At 39.7% G+C, this 26,152-nt stretch overlaps 2 protein-coding genes across 3 annotated transcripts in view; one reads left to right on the top strand and one right to left on the bottom strand.

Moving 5' to 3' along the window:
* Positions 1-1,348, bottom strand: part of dbr1 (debranching RNA lariats 1) — a 5,455-nt gene extending 4,107 nt beyond the window's left edge. The window contains exon 1 of one of the 2 annotated variants that reach the window (XM_063213102.1): positions 1,271-1,348. The gene's annotated coding sequence lies outside the window, so the exon portion shown is untranslated. Of the gene's footprint in view, positions 1-385; positions 705-1,270 lie in introns of those variants that run through there. The other variant, XM_063213101.1, reaches the window with a different exon arrangement.
* On the top strand, positions 673-26,152 carry armc8 (armadillo repeat containing 8). Its single transcript, XM_063213103.1, has 22 exons — positions 673-953; positions 2,812-2,888; positions 4,785-4,856; positions 5,625-5,767; positions 9,463-9,560; positions 10,462-10,554; positions 12,299-12,379; positions 12,796-12,871; positions 13,121-13,211; positions 13,317-13,377; positions 14,189-14,389; positions 15,649-15,744; positions 16,499-16,581; positions 17,330-17,411; positions 18,432-18,518; positions 19,394-19,486; positions 22,405-22,554; positions 23,174-23,269; positions 24,083-24,178; positions 24,429-24,501; positions 24,973-25,066; positions 25,551-26,152. The coding sequence occupies exons 1-22, from the start codon at positions 909-911 to the stop codon at positions 25,582-25,584; spliced, it is 2,022 nt and encodes a 673-aa protein (XP_063069173.1). The 5' UTR covers positions 673-908; the 3' UTR covers positions 25,585-26,152.

The following is a 26,152-nucleotide window of genomic DNA, read 5'->3' as shown; positions in this document are numbered from 1 at the left end:
GAATATAGAACTACAGTATCTCCAAATTACTGTGTCAGTAATGCAAGTGGGCTTATCTGCAATTTACTGTGCAGTGCACTAAGCTTATTAGAAATATACAGTAGCCGCTACATCTTTCCATTGGTCCATCTGACTAGTCTACTCAAACACAGTAAACCAAATATTGGCAGATTACATTCCGCAAATAATAGCACGGGACTATCTCTCTGAATGTTCCCCCCTGTTTTGTTTTTTTAAGACGTGGAAGCTCATGGTGGTGGCCATGGGAAGTGTCTCTTGTCTCTTATTTGGCAGCACTTTTGTAACATTTTTCCACCACCCCTTGCAGAGTGTGGTGTAGTTGCATATAAAACACCTTAGCTGGACATGATTTACGATTACTTACTTGTAGCTAAACCACTCTTCGGTATATGATTCAAAATATCTCCATTTCATGTGCAAGACCAAATCGCCCGGGCATGTAAGTAAAAATATTCGGGACACGACTTTCCGCAAAGTACATTTGGAAACTATGCCTTGGTTTCTCTGTAGTTTACGTTAATTAATACGTATATACTAAAGCAACACATTGATAGTATCATGAATACCTGCATACAAATACATTTAAAGATGCATTTTAAAATAAGACCAGGTGGTGTCGAATCAGCCGCGCAGACGTTTGTTTCCCTGTGGGCGTTGTAAATGAAGTGTGGGATTAGTTCCATTAGATTCGTTTTACGAGGACAGCAGTTTCTTATTGCGCTGCTGCCCAACATGTTTTTATACGCAGCTATCTATGCCGTGTATGTTTAAACGCTGTCAAAAACCGATGTTGTTCATACTTCGGTGTTTTTCTGTTATGTCAAAGTCCACTGGTTAGGTTTCGTCCTCATCGAAAGTGCTTTTCTGTACTGTTGGATGGAAGAGAAATGGCGTGCCTGTTGGAGGCCCCCTTGCGCATCAGCGTGTTGTCTGTGAGTTCTGTCAAGTACCTCGTTTTCACATATCGTGTTGGTAATATGACGACTGCAGTGGAAGTTTCACTTTATTTAGCCTACAGCAAAATGTGAAGTTACACTAAAACTGGGGCTGGCGTTTTAAAGAAGCACCATTTCCCATGCGCTGGCGTGCTTGCGGTGTCAGTGTTTGTGCGCATGCAACTTGACGTTCACTACAAAATTACGCCTTATTAGCTGGGGATGAAAAAATTGTGCGTCACATTCAGTCACATAATTACACCATCGCTAAATAAAAATATCTGTTAACTTTACTCACTATAAAATGTACTCACTTTAATACAATGTTTCAAGTTGACTTAAAATGTACCCGAACGATGTTGGCCACTGTGCAAGTGCAACAAGGGTGCAGGCGGATCAGGTGTTGAGTATCACACGTTGAGTAAACAGTGCATACACGTGGACTGAATTTCAACACCGCACAGTTTATGCAATATCCCGTTGTTGGCTTTAAATAGTTATTAGTCAGTGTTATAGATTTAAATGACGAAAAGATAGCAGACCCTTTAAGCCCTCTGTACAAATTGTATAGCTAGCAGCACTGCGCGTGACAATATTTATTTCTTTTCTGTGTGAAGTGGAAAACCCATGCAATGATTTGATTGCAAAAACACAAGGAATAGACCTACTTCAAGGATGTATTTAAGGGGGGAAATTAAGTCTAAAAAATAGACTATAAGAGTCAGTTATGCATCACTCTTTTCAGAAAGTGAAACTCATACATCCTACTCATTACACATAGAGAGAAACATTTATTTCATGAAAAGCTCGCATATAATAAAACATTTAAATTCAGTGTCTCAGAACACAGGGTCTACAAGTAAGCACCATTGAAACCTAAAAATGTAATGCCTCTGGGAAAGTATGGTCATTTCTATGTGCTCAATAATGTCTCCATTTGCATGAATTGCTGCATTGATGTGGCGTGATGTGGAAATTATCAGCCTGAGGGCACTGCTCAGGTATCTAATGGCGCGTTCCAAACCAGTCGAATTCAGTGGGATGTGGGGCTCCTCCTACCTCAAATATACCAGCTCCCGCCTCAAAGCGTTCCAGGTGATTGAAGTGGGAGTTCTACAACCATAGCAACTTCCGTGACATGTTGACCTAATTGCAGGCCATAAGAAGGTGTTGAGTTACACCTGCTGTGCCTAAAACAGCTGCACATAAGAGAAATAAAGTTTCGCTTATTTATTGATGTTTTAAATAACGGTGGAGGTGGGAGTAGAGCGAGGTCCCCTCAGCTCGTTAGTAGTTGCTCCCACTTCGACTGGCGTCCCAGTGCAAGTCCCGTCTCCCACTAGTTTGGAAAGGGTCTAGAATGCACCATCACAGCTGCTATAATAACCTTTTACTGCACTTTCACATCAATCTGATGACTGGTTAGCAGTGTTAAGACCAGTTGTAAAGGCAGTTGTCTTATGGCCTTGATGGCAATGATGTTGAAATCCCTTCAATTCCCCTGGACGCAGAATCATTGGATTGGTGTGGAAAAAGCTGTAGTCATTTGCATTTTGATGTCTGGTCTGGTACCAGGCCCACATGTAGGGGCTGGGATTTGCACACATAATTTGCAAGCCGATTTAGGAACCCATATCTTCAGTTTGAAAACCGATACAGGACTTAAAATTGCCATGGCCCTTCAGTCTGGCTATGTCTACCAGATTTTGCTCTTAAAATTTCATAGCTTGACAAATTTTTATCCTGCTTAAACTGTATGTGTGAAAAGCTTGATGAAGGTTTGTGACATGTCTAAGTCCAAGTCTAAATGTCATACGGTGTCTTGATTTGACCAAGTATTCCCCTTGAAATGCAGGAAGTCACAGCGACCAGTCGGCATTATGTGGACCGGCTCTTTGATCCAGATCCTCAAAAGGTGCTACAAGGAGTCATGTGAGTATTCAGGAGATTTCTTACTGTAATCTGATTATTTTATGGACACTTTTCCTTTTTCCCATTACTTTGAACATTCTAACCAATATCAAGACAAGCTGGGCTACTTCACAGTGACTAGACCCAGGGATGACTGGAGCACTCAGCAATTTTTTTAGAGGTTTTTTATTATTTTGGTGCACAAAATGACTGACGTTTTGGCGCACCTGCACCTTCCTCAGAGTTTTGACCACCAAGCACCACCAAGGCTGAAGCGCAGACATCCCCTCTTCAAAGCATTCTAACCAATACTTCTACTGGCGATGGCCAATCAAATTCACTTATCAGTTTTATTCACCTCTATGATCTGTTGACCACTGCGCTTGTAAGAATGGAACACTCTTCGGCGGAGATAACAAATTGATTCAGTTTCATGTACAGTTGTGAGCATTTGTTTCCTATTTACAGTTTGAGTCGCAGTAATTCACATGACTCAATGCCTAACCCTAACCCTAGATACATTTACAGATTGTAATATTTTGTGTCGTGTCCACCTTATTTCAGGGAACTGCTAATCTGCTGTTAAGCCCTGGTAAATTATGAGAATATACATAGACTTTTTTCACTGTGTTTGCAATGCCTAGTTTGACAGTATAGCCATATTTGATGTAGCAATGGAAGTCTATGGCACCAAATTAAATATAATCAAATTTACTTACACCGCGTTCCACATTATTACGCAAATGACATTTCCCCAAATAATCAATATGTATGACAGTCGTCATAATTTTCAAGTCATCAGCCATTAGAGTACAATTAAAACATTTTTGAATGAACCTCTCAATGATAAAGGTATTTTTTAAAATAATAAAAAACCTATAATTCCCAAAATGCTCTGTTCCAAATTATTACGCAAAACAGTTTTGTAGTGTTGCAATCCAAATTCCTTTCTTTTTTCCCATTTACATTAATACTGTTGGCATTTGGTACCATCTAAATTACATTTCAATGTTCAAAATTTGGTTATAAGCTGTAACTGGAATGCTGCATTTAACATTGAAGTCGATGGCAGGACATTGTATGGGAGTTATGGAAGCCCAGATATCCTTGATGCTTTGCTCTCAGCTGTTTTTGTTTGTTTGGTCTGGTGGCCCACACTTCACTCTTCGATATACCTGTAGATTTCCGTACCATGTTTAGGTGATTTGGTGGTTATGGGCATTCTAATTCACCAGACATAACATCCTATTCATTTTCAATGGGGTTTTATGTCTGGTGAGTAAGAATGTCGATACCACCAAAGCACCTAAATGTGGCATGGAAATCTACGGGTATACTGAATAATGAAGTGTGGGTCACCAGACCAAACAAACAAAAACAGCTGAGAGCAAAGCATCAAGGATATCTGGGCTTCCATAACTCCCATACAACGCCCTGCCATTGACTTCAATGTTAAATGTAGCATTTCAGTTACAGCTTATAACCAAGTTTTGAACATTGCAATGTAATTTAGAACGTACCAAATGCCAACAGTATTGACGTAAATGGGGAAAAAAAGAAAGAAATTTGGATTGCAACACTACAAAACTGTTTTGCGTAATAAGTTGGAACAGAGCATTTTGGAAATGTTAAGTTTTTCATTATTTTAAAAAATACTGTTATCATTGGAAGGTTCATTCAAAAACGTTTTAATTGTACTCTAATGGCTGATGACTTGAAAATTATGACGACTGTCATACATATTGATTATTTGGGGAAATGTCATTTGCGTAATAATGTGGAACGCGGTGTATAAAGCTCTTTAAAATTAATGTACAAGTCACCATGGTGCAAAAGGTAAGCAAGGTAAGTAACTAAACATGCTTCCTGGAATACCGCCATGGACTCTCATATGTGAATTATTCTGCTTTTTTAAAGTGACATGAAGAATGCTGTGATAGGCAACAACAAGCAGAAGGCAAACCTTATTGTATTAGGAGCTGTGCCCAGGTACGTGCACACACACTTCAATGAACCAGTTGACATTAAACTCGTATAAAACTATGAAATGTGTATAATCTTTTTCTGGTGTACTGTCAAACCATGTGTGAAACGAATTTTCAGACAATGAAAATTCTATTGAATTTTGAGCTCCATACAATCCAATTTTGAGTATTGTAAAACACTTTTTTTAGTTGCCTGGTTATCAGCAGACTCTATCGCAAGTGAGATACAGTCAGGGGACCACCTCCACCTCAGTTTCTAGTAGGGAGGTGTGGCCATTTATTTAGCGTTATGAATGTATCATCAGGCATATATGTAGTAGCCCATAGCCAATCGTGTCCGCAATATTCTCAAGTTCAAAAGGGGGTCCTTGCAGAAAAGGTTGGCAGCATGCATTCCCTCACAAATCATCCTTTTAGCACATGGACATTAAAAATGACACACAACCCCACATATGGTGCATTTATCCTCCATTTTACCGTTTCACAAAAGCCATCCAAGGAATGGAGATTAGTTATCAGTTGTCAAAGCTGTAGTTATGCAATTTAATAATTAGGGGATCTTTTGGCTCTAAGTTGTAGGTACTCTAGGTGTCATGTATGCGTATTGCGTACTGTCCGTCTAATTGTCTATGTCCACACCTAAAGTCTGTCTATGTCTGCATGGGAAAGTAAGAAATGTAATTTCAAATTATTTTTATGTCCAGTGCATGTTAAGAAATTGACAATAAAACTGACTTGACTTGACTTGTCCTTCCTTCTGTTTTTGTCCTAGACTTCTGTATCTGCTCCAGCAGAGCTCCTCCAGTGAAGACCTGAGGACGGAGTGTGCAGTGGTGCTGGGCAGCCTGGCCATGGGCACAGAGAACAACATCAAGTCTCTGGTGGATTGCCACCTCATACCTGCTCTGTTGCAAGGTGCCCATCCATTATTATTATTATTATTATTATTATTATTACATTGCACTTAGCAGACGCTTTGTTATCCAAAGCGACTTACGGGTATTACAGGAGAATGAACATAATGTTCATTATGTCCAACTGTTTAACTCAACACTCTAAATTTTCTTTTACTTAAGACATGTAAAAGTTCTATATTTTACCTGATCTGTTTTTGACGGAAGTAATACAGTTGAAACATGTCAGAATTCCAGGGTATTGGTTATAGTCCCTTGAGCTATCTATCTACAGTTTTGCCCATTATCTTACCTTGGCAGAATGTATGGTGTCTTGGCTATTTTTTCAGAGAACATGAATGATAAAGTAAAATGGTCATTTCACGTGAAATTGGAGTCTTTGCGGCCTGGCTGACCCTTAAATTCATTTCCGTGGTTCTAACCACTGGGGCTTTTAAGCCACTAAAAAGGCACACTAAGGCCCGCGGTACGCTTGCTGCGAGCTGTAAATTACGCATGTCACCACGAGCAACCAAATGCACATGCTTGCTTTAAAAGGAGTTGACCAAGACGCAAAATACTGGCGGTATCATCCAGGGGGCAGAGAGCACACAGTAATGCGATGCGGAAATTGGGAACACAGACTGCAAGCTGGGTCTCGCTGGGCAAGGAAACAATACTGCTACAATATACCTATATTTGCACGCTCCTTCCTGCAATAAGGAAGTATGATGGCAAATGTTTGTAATTTTGGACAAACTCAATGAGACGCTCTTAAAAGTTGCTGCCATTGTTGTTTTCATCAGAAGCACGCGTGTGGAACTGTGCAGTCTTTCTTACGATCGCCCCCAGCGAGTTTGTAGATATCGCACCTGACGCACGCATTTGGCTGCCGTGTCCTACGTGCGCGAAATTGACAATAAATACGCATGTTAACACGTTCATGAACGAATTGTGCACGCGTATCCTACCTACAGCAAGCATGCAGAAAGTTTTATTTAAATCTGTGTTGGTCGGACCCCAATGTGTCTTTCACATGAAATGATCCAAAACCCTTTTTTTCCATTCACTCATTGATGATAAATAGGTTCAGCAAACCACGAACTATCAACTTGGTTTCAAAAAAGATTTTTTTCCCAACACAAACTAGGGGGGTCCCGGCATAAAAAGTTTGGAAACCACTGCTGAAGTGCATCTCTGGAAAGCGTAGTTGCCAACTATGTTAGCTGCTTTGTTGGTTGCGATGCAATTTTTCATTGGCAACTACTGAAATTGATAACTGCTAACAACTACGCTTTCCTGAAATGCACCCCTGTACTGTATATTGATTCTTGATCATCATAAAGGTGCTTCCCACTCTTCATAACGGGGCTGTGGTGTCTGGAAATACTACGTTCATGACGTGCAGGACATTCTCTTTATTTTTCTGTGGTCAAATTGGCCATCTCTTTTAGATCATTAAAACATTGTACATAATACACAATAAGTAATATGTCCCATCTGCAAATCCACCCCTTTGATTCCTAGATGGCGTAACATTAGTCCTAGACCTTGTTGACTTCTCCAAATTGTGGTATTGTGGCGAATAAGTTCAGTTTTGGTCTTATCGTAAGTGATATACTTTGTGGCATTTCCGTTGTAATAGATTTCTTTTCTTGGCAACTCCCCCATGCAGCCTGTCCTTACTCAAGCGCCACCTTATAGCTTGAAACATTTTTGAGAGTCCTGTTTTTCATCACCTGAAGTTATGTTTACGTTGTCCTTTGCATCTGAAACCATGTACCTGGCTGTTATGACTGATGTTTTATTTTGTCTACCCTAATTTGGCTTCAACAGACCCCTGAATTTTCTACTTCTGAATTAGAGTTTGAATAATGGTGATTGGTACTCTTCATTCCTTTTCATCCTTTCTTATATCCCTTTCCAGATATACAGAGTTCAACTATATTTCCAGGCAGATCCTTCGGTAATCAATTTACTTTCTTCATGATAATATGGAATCAAAAATATGTCAGCGTAGCACTAGATGAGCAATGCCTCAGTAGTCTAGCAACTTGATTACCTTTTAGGATCACTGATTAAAAGCAAGCAGACTAACAGTGACGATGGGTATTTTAATATAATACACACCAATTTGACAAATCTCGGAATCGGAAAAAATATTACCAGGTGTTCCTTAGACACCCAAGAGCAAGGATTGAAATCTTTTTAAGGTTCAAGTTGTATCCTTGTATCCAAATTGCAGATAGTTTTATAGAGAGTGGGGTTGTCCATTTTGTTCTATCCTTGTTTTTATGCCATATGCACAGTGTATCACTGAAGCAAGTGAGTATACATACCCCTCTGCCCATTTGTTAGTATATCTCTTCATTGGACAACATTAAATAATTTTCACTTTGACACAATGAAAATAAGATGGTGTGTAAAGCTAACTGTTTCAGTTAACTGTCCACTCAAAATAATTACAGATACAGTCGGGTGATTCCACGCCAATTAAACAAATCTCGGTGCACTTGTGTCTCGAAAAAAAATCAGAAAATACTGTTCTATTTTGTTCAGCGACAGTATTTCTGCAAAGCCCTGAATGCCATAGCATAGGATATATGCTGCAAAGTATAGAAGGCTTACTTTTGGCATGCTGGCAGTGGTAGATGAATGGGTGTAGTCTTCAGAAACATGTTTGTTTGCTCTAGATATCCCCACATCTTCACAGAAGTCCCCCACACATGTTATTGCTGTGCACTGTTTAGGCCTTCAGAAGTAAAATGCAGAAGGACAAATGGTCAAAATAACACAAAAAACGCAAAGAGAACAAGATGATTTTCACTTTGAAACTACATAACGGTAATGTTTAGGAGTTCAGAAATAAATGTTTGGTGGAATAAGCTAGATTTTTATACACATGCTTCCCATCAGTCTTTCACATAGTTCTTGAATAACTTTATTCCTGGCCTGGTGCAAGAATTCAAGTTTCTGAGCTTGGGTTGATGGCTTGTGACCATCCTTCTTTCTCTTGATCACATTTATGTTGTAATTTAATGTTATTTCTAATTCTATATTATTACAGTCCAGCAGAAACCTTGTTTCTCCACTTTATATTTGTTTTACTTGTTAAATAATTAGATTTTATCATGCATATATTCTCATGGAGACTGACCAGTAATACAGATTTATGTTTCATAATGAATATAGAGTGAATATAAAGTATTAATAAACAATAGTGGAGCTACAAGGTTTCTGCTGGACAATGACCGTATGTATTATATGTGAAGTAATGCACTGTAATATTCTGGATTTTGCACTATTTCAGTATCTTTTGTGTTTAATTTGCCTCCATGCCAATAGAGGGCGCCCCATATGTGGTGAGCTGGGAAGTGTTAAAACACCCAAGGAGAACCTATGGCTGATGGCAAACTCTTTTTTTTTTGCCCGTGTAGTATTCAGGGTTTATGAAGTGTGTGTGGTACGCAAATTGGTTTTGTTATTTTGGTTCTATTTATTTTCCGTTCTTTGAGTTATTTTCCGTCACCCTCTAGCAATAAACCTGAGCCATCATTTTTCTCTACTTGGCGCAATCCATTCATCAGCCACCCTAGAATTTTGGTCATATTTTCATATCTCACATTTTGATTGTGGTCTTCAGTACAATGAAACATATTTAGGTAGGCTAGAAGTCAAATAAAATGTGCTGATGTGTGTGCTATATGCCTGTTGCAGCTCTGGTGTGTCCTGATTTGATCTTCGTAGAGGCCTGCCTGCGTTGCCTAAGAACAGTGCTCATCAGTCCTGTCACACCAGTACAACTACTATACACTGTAAGACATACCTATTGCACTTTGCTACGCTGTGTAGTAATGTCCTGTAACCATTACCCCCGCCCCCCACCCCCAAAAAAGTGCTTATGTGACAACAGTTTTAACACCACCAAGTGCAGTTACACAAAATTAAATGTGGTGATTTTCTATGCACATAAAAACAAACTATAATTAAAAGCATAATGACACCTGAGGAACACTTTGGTGTTGATACATTGGCATCTTCACCCTTAAAAAAAGAGGGTGAGGGTGTTTTTTCTATGAGTGAAGAGATCATTGCATCATTGTCAAAGTTCTGCTGAAGTGTTACAGCATGCCATCAACTCATCTTCAACCAGAGAAGAGAAGTTTACTATAGAAACTTAAATATGTAACAAGTAGCATTCAGTACCTAAAATCAGGTGTGGGAAACCTTTTTCATGCGAGGGGCCACATCCAATTTTATAAAGTCCCCCAAGGGCTCTAGTATGAACACAAAACAGGATTTCCCCTTGCACTTTAGGCCTATATTGAAGGCAGCAACCTTTAAAACCGAGCCCACCTTCACTAGATCCCCTGAAAAGACGACTTGTATTGCAAATGTAATTTGTAGCATTTCTTTACAATATGTGTAATTTCATGTGAAACTGACTATATAACATTAAAGTTATGTCGGGGGCAGGATAAGATGCGGCTTAGAAGGCCGTAAATGTCCCTCGAAACAGGTTCCCCATCCCTGCCTAACATGAATGCATCAGCCTGCAGGTGTCACCCAAGAGGTTTATGGTCTACCTGCGCACTCTGTTACTGTCAGTCTTTGACCGTCAATCTAATTAAATGTAATATTCTTAGCACAAGGTGGTACTTTTTTGTCATTAGACATCCATTCATTTACCTTTTTTTGATGTTTGAATCTGCACAGGATCCAACTGTTGTTCCCCATCTAATGTCCCTGATGAACCAGAGTCTCCGCACGCAGGAGTACATAACGCAGATCATCTCTCACTGCTGCAAGGTTTGTACTGTTCGACCACATTTTCCTGTGGGTGTTTTAAATGTAATCAAACTATATATGCTTCAAACAGGGCTCTAAATTAACTTTTTCCACCACCAGCCAATTTGGCTAGTGGACATTTTTTCTTACCAGCCAAACAGATGTTCAACTAGCCATTTTTTTTTAATCTCGCCAAAATAAACTATGCTTTAGGCTAATTATTTGTTTTAATTATGGTCATTTTGTTCAACTATGTCTACAACACGGTTAGGCCTACACTATAGGCCTGCATACTATGCCTATGTAATAAGCATATTATAGGCTATTTTTTCATTATTTTTTAACTTCTGCATTATTTTTTACTTTCATTACTTAGGCCTGATCAATTTCATTAGTTTTTATTCAATTCCTCTGAAAACAGTGACAAGCCACTCACATAATAGACCTTAACATACAGTAACCAAACACAGCCAAACACTACACAACCTCACATACGCACACCCTAAGGAAGGAGCAGAGATGAGAGGAAAAGGAGAGGAGAGAGGAGGAGCTCTTCTCTACCATGCGCAACAAAATGACAAGAAGCCTATGTTTAACTAAAAGTAAATCATATCACGGGAATCTTCGCTTCATTTGTTACTTCCATAGCTTCGTCGTTGGTTGCTTTTTTGTTATTCTTTTTCTTTCCAATGGCGTGGGCTTTCCAACTTAGTTGCGCGCGCCAGGACTCGGAACATTTCAGAAGACAACCGACAGCTACGCTCACACTACTCTGACAGTCAGCTCTCCTCCTCTGCCCTTGTCGCAATTTCGTTCCACAACCACTTTTTTAACGTCACTACTACTACTGTTAAGGCCAGTTCACATCATTGGTCTGAACTGGCCTTTACAATTACTACTGGCATTCACCAACACAGAGAACCTTGCTCTAACCCCCGCCACATTCTCATCACTCGCACAAAACATACAGAACAGAAGTAGCTCTATGCATAATCTGCGTTAGTCCTGTTATTGAAACGGTCAGGCCCTCGCAGCTTCAAAAAGGCAGCCTGTTACAGCAAGGTTCATGCTAGTAGCAGCAGTGACGTTAAAAAGGTTGTAGCGAAAGCGACGGGAGCATAGTAGGAGAGCTGCCTGTCAGAATAGTGTGAGCGTAGCTGACAGAAGGCTGGTCATCTGAAATGTTTTCAATTCTGGCGCGCGCAACGGCATGGAGTTGCCGCTCGCTGCACTGGAAAGCCCACGGTGGGAGGCTACGTCGTGACGCTAGTGTCCATGGGTAATGTAGGAAATCTTGCCGTCTAACGTTTGTCATTGCAGCGGTTTACCGTTCATACTTTACCGTACTCGGGCGCCACTAGCCAAATAGGCGGCTAAGTATTTTTTTCTACTTGCCAAAATGATTTTTCAACCGTGTTTGGCGTGTTGGCGTGTGTTAATTTAGAGCCCTGGCTTCAAATATGTTTTACATGTTCATACCTGTCTTTTTACTGCGAACTTCAACATACATTTGTATAGCTCGTGCTGTCCTTGACTGCCCAAGGCATTTGAAGTATATTGAGACTTAAAAAAAAGTAAACAAACCATGTCCCCATTAAATTGGGGAATCTCGGAAAGGGCTGAAAAAAAAGCAAATGTTGCCAAGCACTGAAAAGCCAATACAACAATACAGCAATACAACTGCATGTTGAAATTCACAGTAACACGGTAACATGCAAAGTTTGATGACAAGTAACTGATTGTTTTAACTTTTTTTTTTCCTCAGACGACTGAGCATCAGACTGTTCTCTTCAACCATGGTGCCATCCAGAACATTGCACCTCTGCTCATCTCCCCCTCCTATAAGGTACAAGAACATCATTCTTTTAATAAGGCTACTTTTTAAAGACCAGCAGTGGATTGCACCAGCTTATCTTAAGTTCCACCGGTGGCTACGGTGAACGTAAATTATGCCTACGTTCGAGTTTACAGACGTTACATCAAGTTATGGATTGCACCATGCAGATAGTTTCAATGGAAGACTTAAATTCAGTTCCATTTTAGGTGACAAAAGTTGAATGAGATGGCAGTCATGGAGATGGAAAACGATTTTAAAAGCAATCAATTTAACGAATTACAAATAACAATCTCCATATTAAATCAAATAATTTAAACAGCTGCCAGCTGACACCAAGCTGAGACAAGTTCTCCAAATGTGTTGGTAATATCTCTGTATTATTTTTCTTTATTTCTTATTTTCTCTCATACCCCCATCCCCATCAGGTGCGCATGCAAGCTCTGAAATGTTTTTCTGTTCTGGCTTATGAGAACACTCAAGTCTCCTTGGCCTTGGTTAGCGGTAAGTCATTGTTTTTCCCTAGAAACAATTTTTAATGTTCTAATTATTAAATTGCTAACCTATTACAACAAATATTCACATTGTTACTAGCTAATTTTCAACTGGCTTTTACTAGATCCTGATCTGGACTGTGTGTTTTTTAGTTATGATGTTTTGTTTATTTTTTCATTAATTTATTTTTTTTATTTCTGTATGGTGTTTAAAAATAAAAAGTAAAGTTTGTAAAAAACCTTCTGACTTTTTTTTCAGTGCTCGTCAATGGAGAGCTGCTCACAGACATTTTTGTCCGAATGATGCAGAGGGACAAACCCATAGAAATGCAGCTGACCGCTGCCAAATGGTAAGTGCTGAGCAATGGGATTTTTTTTATCTAATCATTCCTCAAATATGATGCAATTGAATGGGTCATGTATTTATTGTTCATGAACGTTTTTTCTTGTTACAGCCTCACATACATGTGCAGGGCTGGTGCCATCAGGACAGATGACTGTTGTATTGTTCTTAAGGTTAGTGAAGTTCTTAAGGTACAGAAACTGAGAAATGGAGTATTTGAGCTTAGATTATGTTTTCCACACAGTTTAAACGTGTAAGTGTAAATGTACCTCTTAACATTTACTGCAGTACACCAATCATACAGGCAAATTTGGCCAAGTGAAGCAAACTTTGCCATTCATTCTTATGGGTTCTCTGAAACTTTGATAATTCAAATACTGTATGTATTGTAACTCAAATACTGTATGCATTATAATTAAAATACTGTACGTATTATTACTTTGTGTAATAATTCACAAACTTGATAAGTACAGGAAGTAAACGGTAGACATTTTTCCCAGTGTTTTTATTTGTATGATTGTGGCATCATGTGAAGTGTGAAGAACTATAAACGGTTTTTTTTTTGTTTTTGTTTTTTTTTTGCCCATTTTCAAACACTATTTTTTGCTTGGTCCAGGTAAATTAATCCCATATATCATCACATTTCTTACCACCACTATTCTGCCCTAAAAAGGCCAAGTGCAGTAACTACGCCAAAATTGAAACTGAGAAGAAAGCCTTGGTATTGTGTTTTCTTTCATGTTACTTTGCGGTTATTGCAGTTACTGCAAATTTGACCTAGCAATATCTCTAAATCAGGACACATCTGGTTTCTATGGCTTTATCAGAAGATAAAGATGGTTCAATGAATACCATAATCAGTCTTAAATCAATTTTTACCAAATTTGTAGTGACTGCACTTTGCCTTTGTTGGCCAGTATTGTGCACCACACTACAGTATGAACTAAAGACACTGTATGATGTTTGTATTTTGTCTGTTTCCAGACCCTGCCGTGTCTGGTGCGCATGTGCAGTAAGGACCACCTATTAGAACAGAGGGTGGAGGGAGCGGAGACGTTGGCATTTCTATTGGAGCCCGACGTGGAGCTCCAGCGCATTGCCAGCGTCACGGACCAGCTGGTGGCAATGCTGGCAGACTACTTCAAATACCCGAGCTCCGTCAGCACCATCACTGATATCAAGCGGGTGAGAGGAGCAGGACATCAGTCCTTATTATTGCACTGTCTGTAGGATGCACTGTCTGTAGGATGCACTGTTTGTAGGATGCACTGTCTGTAGGATGCACTGTTTGTAGGATGCACTGTTTGTAGGATGCACTGTCTGTAGGATGCACTGTTTGTAGGATGCAGTGTTTGTAGGATGCAGTGTTTGCAGGAAGCAGTGTTTGCAGGGTGCAGTGTTTGCAGGGAGCAGTGTTTGCAGGGAGCAGTGTTTGTAGGATGCAGTGTTTGTAGGATGCTCTGTCTGTAGGATGCAGTGTTTGTAGGGTGCAGTGTTTGCAGGGTGCAGTGTTTGCAGGGTGCAGTGTTTGCAGGAAGCAGTGTTTGCAGGAAGCAGTGTTTGCAGGGAGCAGTGTTTGCAGGGAGCAGTGTTTGCAGGATGCAGTGTTTGCAGGATGCACTGTCTGTAGGGTGCAGTGTTTGCAGGGTGCAGTGTTTGCAGGGTGCAGTGTTTGCAGGGTGCAGTGTTTGCAGGGTGCAGTGTTTGCAGGATGCACTGTCTGTAGGATGCACTGTTTGCAGGATGCTCTGTCTGTAGGATGCAGTGTTTGTAGGATGCACTGTTTGTAGGATGCAGTGTTTGTAGGATGTGATGTAGATTAACAGATGCACCGTATGTAGGGTGCAGTGTTTGTAGCATGCACTGTTTGTAGGATGCTTGGTTTGTAGGATGCTTGGTTTGTAGGATGCTCGGTTTGTAGGATGCACTGTTTGTAGGATGCTCGGTTTGTAGGATGCACTGTTTGGTACACTGCTTGTAGGATGGTGACCAGAGTAGGTATTGCAACTATGCTGTTCATTGAAGCTGTGCTATTGCCAAATTTGATCTTTTCATGAATATTTTATCTAAATAATAAACTAATATTTACTATTATGTCCAAAGTACAGTACGTTTTACAGCTAAAAATGTCTATTGCTTGAAATTCGAATTGGCAGACATGGAGAATATCCACTTTTTCATGTATGAAATATGCCCTTTTCCTAGTCATAATTAATATTTAGAATATGATGGTAGTGGATGGTATTTGTGAAAAGGGAAGATTTTTATTTTCGTTGTGGAACTACTTCTAGGGCAGAGTTCACAGGCTGTAAATATTGAAGGAATGTTAAGTCATGTTTTCTCAACAGTAAAAGTCTGGGATTATTTGAGTGATTACGATTATAACTGTATATAGTGTGTAATTGTGTATTATAACAATAACAACTGGCCGCCTTCAATTGCAGTTGGATCATGACCTGAAGCATGCTCATGAGCTGAGACAGGCTGCCTTTAAGCTGTACGCCTCACTTGGCTCCAACGATGAAGACATCCGCAAGAAGGTAAGTCACACTGAAAATTGTGAAATCGTAACTGAGATGTCTGGGATATTTCCTATTTCAACATTGCTTTTTCTCAAGTTGGAAAGTGTTAATATTAACAGGAAATGAACGATGACGATGTGGTTGGCAGCTTTTATGTAGAACTACAGTATGTAGGGATGCACCGATACTGGTATCGGTATCGGCTCCCGATACTGCTCATTATACTCGTACTCGTACTCGTCAAGCACTTGCCGATACCAGCCATGAGTACTACTATTACTCAAAACAATGCAAAATCTTGTCATGTTCTGTGGACTTGAAATCAGCGTGGAAAAAAGTGCCACCTCATACATTTACTAACATTTAAATCTATATGGAAATGGACAATAAAAATATCACAGGTGGAAAATAACAAGGCCATGCATTTATTTTCATTGTATTTTGGTGGTAAAAGGTATCGGTATCGGTACTCGGTATCGGCAATTCATTAATCACTAATGTACTCGTACTTGTATCGGTTTTCAAAAAAGTGGTATCGGTGCATCCCTAACAGTATGTAATGTGCAGTGCAATGTTATACAGTACAAAGTAGTACCTACTAATACATAAACATAATGCATAAATATAAGGGATAGTTTCATGCACATAAAATGCATAGGACCTTGTCTCTTCTTCTGTATACTACTTTTAAAAGTTCAATTTTACACAAAATATGTTGTTATTGTGGTCCAGCTTGGTTGTATTCATTTCTGTACTACTTTCACATTTTCAGATAACAGAGACTGAAAACATGATGGACAGGATTGTTAGTGGCTTATCAGAGTCTAGTATAAAGGTCCGGCTGGCTGCGGTGAGGTAGGCCTTCTGTGGATGTCATTACATTTTTGTTTGCACAAAGTTTTTTTGTTTTTGTTTTTTATATGTACTTTTGGGGTTTTTCAACTTTATTTAGACAGGACAGTGAAGAGTGGGACAGGAAATGAGTGGGAGAGAGACGTGTGAGGATCAGGAAATGACCCGGGGTCGGGATTCGAACCCGGGTTGCCCGCATAGCAGTCCAGTGCCCAGCCAACTAAGCCAAAGCCACGGCTGGGCCTTGCACAAGGGTTTTTTTTTTTTTGCAGACTGCAGCAACTACCTGAAATCAAGCTGTGGGCAGTACTGATAAAGTGCTTTCATCCTCTAATTTAAGTCTTGGGACTGTGGGGAGACCCTCAATTTTGGGAGCGGGGCTTAGTTCCCATTGGGGGGCATTAGTCTTTATTTTTCAATACTAAGAGGGGTGTTGGCAGGCTTATGATGAGGTCAAGGGTCGTTTGTTCAAAAAAAGGTTGAGAACCACTGCTTTAACCCATTTTAGCCTAAGCCCTTTTTCGGGAAAGGTGCCCTCTCCCTTTTAAAACCATAATATCTCAGCTTCTGAAGCACATATACACATGAAATAAGTTGCATTTAAAAGCTAGAACCTTCACTAGGATGTGTTCATTCAGCTCTAACATACCCACACATTTTAATAAAACTGCTCAAATCTTATGTCGCTGCAGGACACAATGGGTTAAATGCTCACAACTGACCTGACTATTTCTCCTTCTCGCATGTCTAGATGTCTCCACAGTTTGTCTCGATCGGTGCAACAGCTCAGAACTAGTTTTCATGACCATGCTGTATGGAAACCTCTCATGAAGGTAAGATGCTACAGGGACACATTTCATTTAAACACACGCATTTTAAGGAGATGTTTGATGTAATTTACACACTGAAAAGGGCCGTTTAGCCCAAAACATTTTCAGGCGAATGATGATCAACAACTTGCATCTTGAAGGTCCGTCATCTTGAAAGCCCTGTGCTGCAGAAGCTCATTCACTTCATGTATTACCAGACTTAAATTGGTCAACATTACTTCATTTGTTCTAAAGCTGTCACACTGAAAAATCTATAGCAGGTACATGGACTCGTGACAGCCAGACCTTCAGTGGGGGTATAATATGGCAAAATTAGTTACCATGTCTTCCCTACATTATTGGACATGTGCCCATTTTATTCATGTTGCGACAATTTTCATACCAAGGACATCGTGTGACCTCAAGGGAAAAGGTCTATACACCAAACCTCTCCTTTAGACGTCAAACACTTTGGACTTCAAAAAAACCTCACCTTCTCACAGACTTTGCACACATCCACCACTCAACACACTCATTCCTCACTATATCACTCTATCATGGGGCAGCCGTGGCCTAGTGGTTAGAGAGTTGGTCTTTCAAGGGATTGCAGGTTCGAATCTTCCTTGACCTCTCCCTACATCTCCATCCATGGCTGAAGTGCCCTTGAGCAAGACACCTAACCCCACATTGCTCCAGGGACTGTAACCAATACCCTGAAAAATAATAGTTGTAAGTCGCTTTGAATAAAGCTTTGAAAGCGTCAGCTAAGTGCAATGTAATGTAATATATCATTACTGCACTATATACTTTGCACTTGTGCACCCCCATACCCACTACCCTTAAATGTATTATAAGCAATTAACCCCCCCAGCCAACCATGAACAGTATATAGGCTGACCACCTTCTGCCATTTCACTGCATGTAATACTTCACAGTACGGTACTTCTTTGCATGTGACAAATAAACCTCATTAACTCCTTGAATTCTTAAACTGTTCAATTTACAATTATTTCATATATTTCTATATTTGTTTATTTATCCAAGTTGTTACAGAATGCACCGGATGAAGTTCTGGTGATGGCATCATCCACGCTATGTAATCTGCTTTTGGAGTTTTCACCTAGCAAAGAGGTGAAGTATTTTCCATCCTTTCGTTTTACCTAGAATACAATGTCAATGACCCACTATGACAAATACTGGCATATATTCCAAAGCCTAAGTTATAACTTGGAGCTACAACTGTCGTACTTCAAGTAAGGCTTGTCTTTCATATTCATATAAATTACTCCTTTAAAAAAATCAACAACACAATGCAATTCCGAGTCAATCATCCTAACCCTGTGAATTCCTTTTAAGTGAACAAGCTATGGGTAGAATTTACAGGTAATAACCAAAACAAACACATACTAAAAATAGTGGAATGGAACACCTCCAGGGGGAGTAGGCAAGGAATTTAACTTTCACAATTTAGATGCAAGCAGCAATGCGGGGTCAAGCAGTGAACCAGCCTAAATCTCAATTATAAGTGTAAATTATATTTATATTATAAAGTTTAAAATTAATTCATTATGTCGGTTTTTGTCATGATGGGTCTTCTGTTTTTTTTGTTTTTTTTTAGTTTGTGTGTTCATACATAGCCATAAGTACAGTTTTCATGTACATGTCAAATACATTTTGGGTAACACTTGACACCAGCGTCATGCGTATGACATAATGGTGTCGTAACACAGTCATCCAGATGTCATAAACATTGTCAATATACATTTTATGACTGTCATTAAGTGACCTTCGGTTATGGTGAAGAGAGCCCAAACGTTTTATGACATTGACACAATGTTTATGTCCCCCATATGACTGTGTCATGACACTGTTATGACGCCGTTTTGTCAAACGTATGACGCCGGCGTCAAGTAAAGTTTAACCAAATATTGCATAGGAATGCCTAAAATGGGAGACGTGTATGCTGTCCTGTAAAAAATGTGTCTTTCTTTTTCTCCTGTATGCAGCCTATTCTGGAATCTGGAGTCATTGACCTACTGTGTAGTCTGACACACAGTGAAAGTCCAGCTCTAAGGGTTAACGGCATTTGGGCACTCATGGTAGGTACCTCTTCTTACTTTAGTAGGAAAAAGTATTTGGGCACTCATGGTAGGTGCCTTTTCTTACTGTGGTAGCAAAAAGTATTTGGGCACTCATGGTCGGTGCCTTTTCTTACTTTGGTAGCAAAAAGTATTTCCTCCATTGCTGATTTTGTTGGTTTGCCCACAATCAAAGGAACAATCACCCTATACTTTTAATGGTATGTACAGTGCCCTCCATTATTATTGGCACCCCTGGTTGAGATGTGTTTTTTAGCTTCCAATTATTATTATTTTTCTCTAAATAATATGGGACCTTAATGGAAAAAAAGAGAAAAATCCAACCTTCAATACAAGTGCATTTATTCAGTGGGGAAAAAATCCCACATAAAGAAATAATTATTTGACATCAAATAATGTGTGTCACAATTATTAGCACCCCTGTTGTTAATATTTTGTACAACCCCCTTTTGCCAACAAAACAGCACCTAATCTTCTCCTATAATGTTTCACAAGATGGGAAAAGACAGAAAGAGGGATCTTCAGCCATTCCTCTTTGCAGAATCTCTCTAAATCATCCAGAGACCTGGGTCCTCTCCTCTGTACTCTCCTCTTCAGCTCACCCCACAGGTTCTCAATGGGGTTGAGGTCTGGGGACTGAGATGGCCATGGGAGGAGCTTGATTTTGTGTCTGGTTAACCATTTCTGTGTAGATTTGGCCGTATGTTTAGGGTCATTGTCTTGCTGAAAGACCCAGTGACGACCCATCTTCAGCTTTTTGGCAGAGGGCAACAGATTTTGATTTAAAATGTCCTGGTATTTCAAAGCATTCATGATGCCATGCACCCTAACAAGCTTCCCAGGGCCTTTGGAAGCGAAACAGCCCCACAGCATCACTGACCCACCCCCATACTTCACAGTGGGTATGAGGTGCTTTTCAGCATGCGCATCTTTCGTGGCACGCCAGACCCACTTAGAGTGTTTGTTGCCAAAAAGCTCAATCTTGGTCTCATCTGACCAAAGCACACGGTCCCAGTTGAAGCCCCAATACCGCTGGGCGAACTCCAGACGTTTACGTTTATGATTGTGGGTGAGGAAAGGTTTTCTCCGTGCATGCCTCCCAAACAGCTTGTTGGCGTGTAGACAGCGCCTGATGGTTGATTTGGAGACTTTGTGACCCCAGGATGCTACCATTTGTTGTAATTCTGTAACAGTGAGCTTTGGAGAGCTTTGGAGCTTTTTGATTTCTCTTACCATCCTCCTCACTGTGCGTGGTGGCAAAATAAACTTGGGTCCTCGTCCAGGCTTGTTTACCACTGTTCCAGTTGTTTTGAACTTCTTAATTATTCCTCTCACAGTAGATATGGGCAGCTGCAGTTGAGTGGCAATCTTCTTGTAGCCTCTGCCTGACCTGTGAAGGTCGACGCACATCTGCCTCACTTGTATGCTGTGTTCCTTTGTCTTTCCCATGTTTAAGAGTGGATAAGAGAAATGGCCTCGGTGTCACGTCATATTTATACCCCAGGGAAACAGGAAGTGATGAATTACTAATTAAATGTTCCTACATACTCTGGTAAACTTTGTAAACTACTGTAGAAATGACAGAAATGCTTCAATTATATTTATTTCCTGGGAATTGTTAAGGGTGCCAATAATTGTGGAACAGGTGATTTAATGAAAAATAATTGTTTTTTAGTCAGGGATTTTTTTTATTTTCCTACAATTCATTTGAGTTGAAGGCTACATTTTCCTAACATTTTCAGTGTGACAGTATTCTTCTGCAATAAACACTGAATTTATTTTAAGGCTTTTAACACATCTCAACCAGGGGTGCCAATAATTATGGAGGGCACTGTATATTTATATTATAAAGTTTAAAATTAATTCATTATGTCGGTTTTTGTCATGATGGGTCTTCTGTTTTTTTTGTTTTTTTTTAGTTTGTGTGTTCATACATAGCCATAAGTACAGTTTTCATGTACATGTCAAATACATTTTGGGTAACACTTGACACCAGCGTCATGCGTATGACATAATGGTGTCGTAACACAGTCATCCAGATGTCATAAACATTGTCAATATACATTTTATGACTGTCATTAAGTGACCTTCGGTTATGGTGAAGAGAGCCCTAACGTTTTATGACATTGACACAATGTTTATGTCCCCCATATGACTGTGTCATGACACTGTTATGACGCTGTTTTGTCAAACGTATGACGCCGGCGTCAAGTAAAGTTTAACCAAATATTGCATAGGAATGCCTAAAATGGGAGACGTGTATGCTGTCCTGTAAAAAATGTGTCTTTCTTTTTCTCCTGTATGCAGCCTATTCTGGAATCTGGAGTCATTGACCTACTGTGTAGTCTGACACACAGTGAAAGTCCAGCTCTAAGGGTTAACGGCATTTGGGCACTCATGGTAGGTACCTCTTCTTACTTTAGTAGGAAAAAGTATTTTGGCACTCATGGTAGGTGCCTTTTCTTACTGTGGTAGCTAAAAGTATTTGGGCACTCATGGTCGGTTCCTTTTCTTACTTTGGTAGCAAAAAGTATTTCCTCCATTGCTGATTTTGTTGGTTTGCCCACAATCAAAGGAACAATCACCCTATACTTTTAATGGTATGTATATTCTGACATGGAGAGAAAGAGTATCAAAAGACCTGATAATTACTTAAAATAATATCATGTATTATTGATTTGTATTGCCCTGGGGGGAAACATATGATCCCCTGACAACCATAAGTAGTTCTGGTTCCAAAGACCAGATAGGCACTTCCAATCAACTTTTCATCTGAATTAAAGACTGCTGTACATTGTCACCTGCATTAAAAAGATACGTGTACGGTAGTAACAGTATTTAACAGGATTTATTTAGCCCCAAAATAGTGGCATACCCCTTAAAATAAAACCTCCCTTTGTATGTTTTCACTCCTGTAGAACATGGCGTTTCAAGGCGATCAGAAAGTGAAGATGGAGATTCTGCAGTCGTTAGGAACGGAGCAGCTGTTCTTCCTCCTTTCTGACACAGATTCAAACGTACTCATGAAGACACTTGGCCTCCTCCGTAACCTGCTGTCAACGCGCCCGGTTAGTCATTACATGTGTATCACAGGCGGTTACATGCTGCTGGAAAAAATAGTCCTTCCTTCAAAATCCTTGATGAAGGATGCCATAACATAGCATAACATGTAGGTTATGTTATGGTATGGTAATACTATTCTATTCTATGCTATGCTATGTACAGTATAATGAGATTGAAAGGTGAACCACAATATAATGGGTGTCATTATAAGCCATTCATTAATTTATTCCCTTCAGTAGTAAAACTTTCCTCATACCTACTCTACAGTCAATTTAAGTGTTAAGTGAAGCTCCGAAAGGTACATGAGGCGTTAAGTTTAAAATATAGAGATACTGCAACAAAAGAATACAAATGTATTGTCTGACTCATCTTGATTGGGCAAACGAGGCCCTGCCGTGGCCGTCCGGTGGGGCACTCAGCTGACCCGGGTTCGATTCCCAGCCCGGGTCCTTTGCCGGCCCCTCCCCGTCTCTCTCCCCATTCGCTTCCTGTCTACCTCTCATACTGTCCTGTCCATAATAAAGTCTAAAAGACCAAAAAATATATTTAAATTTGAAGAAAAAAAAATTTGGGCAAACCAGCATGCACATTCACTAAAATTGTTTTCTTTTCTTTTTCTTTTAGCATATTGATCATATTATGAGCACACATGGAAAACAAATAATGCAGGCTGTGACTCTTATTCTGGAAGGCGATCATAGTATGGAGATCAAGGAACAGGTTGGTCAATCTCATTTTTAAATACCAAGCATTACCAAGGAAGGACCATAATAAATGATGATAAATGTGCTAGGTAAATACACAACTTGGTGAAATTCATTACCATGTTAGTAAGCATATATTTTTGTGAACTAAAAGCAGTATAATTTTCAACCGTACTACATTCCAGCAGGAAATTCTAATGCTTGTGTATGTCATGGTTTGTGGCATATGATGAGCAGAAATTCATTTCTTAGTATCCAGAGTCTCCGCTATTAGTGATCAAGTAATGTTGTCAACGGCGAAAACCCTCAGAAGATAATGCTCATGCACAAATGCCTGAAATGGTGCAGGGTTTGCATTTTCCTTTAGCCTCCTTAGTTGTTTAACCCATTGACGCCTAAGGCACCTGCAAAAAAGGGTGCTGAATGCCTGAGCCCTTTTTAAGAAAAGCTGCCCTCAGCCTATAAAAACTCAAATATCTCAGCTTCTGAAGCACATAAAAATATGAACTAAATTTGCATTTAAATGTCAATACCCTCATCTTTCATTAGAATGTGGTCATTCATCTCAAACAAACATAATTTTAATGAAGCTGTCTCAAATCTCATGAGCCTGAATGTTGCGTAATGCAGCTCCAGGCGCCAGTGGCAATGTTGCGCAACGCAACATCAGGCATCAATGGGTTAATGTTGTTTTAGGCAAATTGCCAAGGTACTCAACTCCTTGCAGTTGAACTGTGGCAATCTCTGCCATAGGCCATACATAAGTGCGTTAAGAGTTTTTGCACACTTTTATGACAGATGTATTTTAACAATAATGTCTCTTTTTTAGACCATATGCATTCTTGCCAACATCGCAGATGGCAATACAGCGAAGGATCTCATCATGACAAATGATGACATGCTACAGAAGATGAAGTACTATATGGTGAGTACATGAGGATGAAATAATCAATGAATCGACTTCAGCCGATTAAAACATTAATCAAAACATTAATTGCAACTAATCACAAACTTTATATAATATACAAATAGAAGGAATACAAAGTAAGGCCTAAACATTGACTGAAATCTGAAAGAATATGACCATTATTCATATTCCTTCTGCAGACAGTCACTGTGAATAAGATCTTTTCTTTCCTCCAAATACATCTTTTTTTCCCCCCTCTCTTTCGCAGGGTCACTCGAATGTGAAGTTGCAGCTGGCTGCTACATACTGCATCTCCAACCTTATTTGGAATGAGGAGGATGGTAAATAAATACTGATGCATCTCAAACTGCAATAGGCACTGACCATGTACAATCCACAATGCTGACATCTTGCTGACATTTTGAGGCTTTCGTTTTTGTGGCCATTCTGTGCATCAAAGTTGTACTGTAGGCTGCACGTCTGCAAATTGGGCAGTATCTTTTTTTTATTGAATCCCTGCCTGTCACTGATCATGATGGTTACTACATCCAAGAGGTTGTGTGTTTTTTTTTCTTCCAAAAGGGTATGTTGGTTGTTTTGTTTAGTTTGTGAGTGTTTAAAGTAATTGGTGTGAATATCATTCTGACATTTTCACAGCATGCTAGAATGCACAATGTCTCAAGCTGATTCTTTTTTTTTTAAGTGTCCCTGGCAGAGGTATAGGCACATATGGGTGCTGCTTTTCTAATTGATGAATTGGCTTTAATGTCCTAAGTGCCCTGTCTTTATTTCAACTGGTGTCAATCCCACAGGTTCCCAAGCCCGGCAGGACAAGCTGAGAGAGATGGGATTTGTGGATGTGCTGCACAAGCTTACGCAGGCAGGAGACCCCAACCTTTGTGACAGGTATGTGCAGCTACCTTTGTGACCGGTATAGTCATATGCAGCTAGGCCCAGAAATATTTGGGCATCAGCACCTTTTTCCTTTTATTTTGGCTCTACACCCCACCAAAATAGACTTGAAATGAACGTGCTGCGTTGAAGGATATGTCCACCCTTTAACCCCTTCTGAGCTGTCTGCAATGCAATACCGTGGTCCTCAACAATTTTTGATATTTGAATGTCAACTTTTCATGAGCATATAACGTTCATGACATTGACAATGTTGACACAGTCATGGCGAGTTATAAACATTGGCAATTTGACATAACGTTTATGACTTGTCCATGACTGTCATGACACTGTTTTGACACTATTATGACACAGTAATGTCATGCGTATCACACCGGCGTCAAGTAACGTGTATCCATTAGTTCTTTACCTCACTCCATCTGTCTCTCTCTCTCTCTCTCTCTCTCTCTCTATCTCTCTCTCTCTCTCTCTCCTCCAGAGCGAAGACAGCGATGCAGCAGTATTTGGCATGACCCCAACCCAGCACTTATGAGAAGCCCATTACTCGGAAGTTTACTGTTTTTGGTCCCTTGAGACGTGTTTTATTTTGAGCCAAGGCTAACTGATGGTTAAAAATACAAGAAGTTTGGGCCCATGAGCATGGTGACCCAAAGCTTTGTGTAGTGTTCATAAATGTACCTTATGAATGTGAAGACGGTTAAGATAAAGATTTTTGTTTTGGCGCATCATGCACCGCAAAGGAATCTGAGGATGTTGAGAGAGAAGCTAAATTATCTTTTTTTTTTTTTTTTTTTTCCCTTTTTTGAGTGATGGTAAATATTGTTAATGTAATAATGTTATTTTAAAAAGCTTTCCCCGGGGGGAATATAAACACATTTTTTTCCTTGTGGATAAATACCTCAAATGTACAAATATATATTTTTTTGATTTTTAATACATCCCCATCCGATAACAGTTCCGTGTACCTTTTTTCAAAGATGAATTAAATGTTATTGGGGTTCGGAAAAAATATATATGTTCAAACTGTAAATACTGGTACTACCACATTGGAAAAAAATAAATAAAGTGGTGGTAAATGGC

This window comes from Engraulis encrasicolus, chromosome 13 (genome assembly GCF_034702125.1).
Source record: "Engraulis encrasicolus isolate BLACKSEA-1 chromosome 13, IST_EnEncr_1.0, whole genome shotgun sequence".
In the NCBI taxonomy this organism is placed as follows: Eukaryota; Metazoa; Chordata; class Actinopteri; order Clupeiformes; family Engraulidae; genus Engraulis; species Engraulis encrasicolus.
The sequence above is the reverse complement of the archived record's forward strand: the minus strand, read 5'-3'. Positions and strand labels throughout refer to the sequence as shown.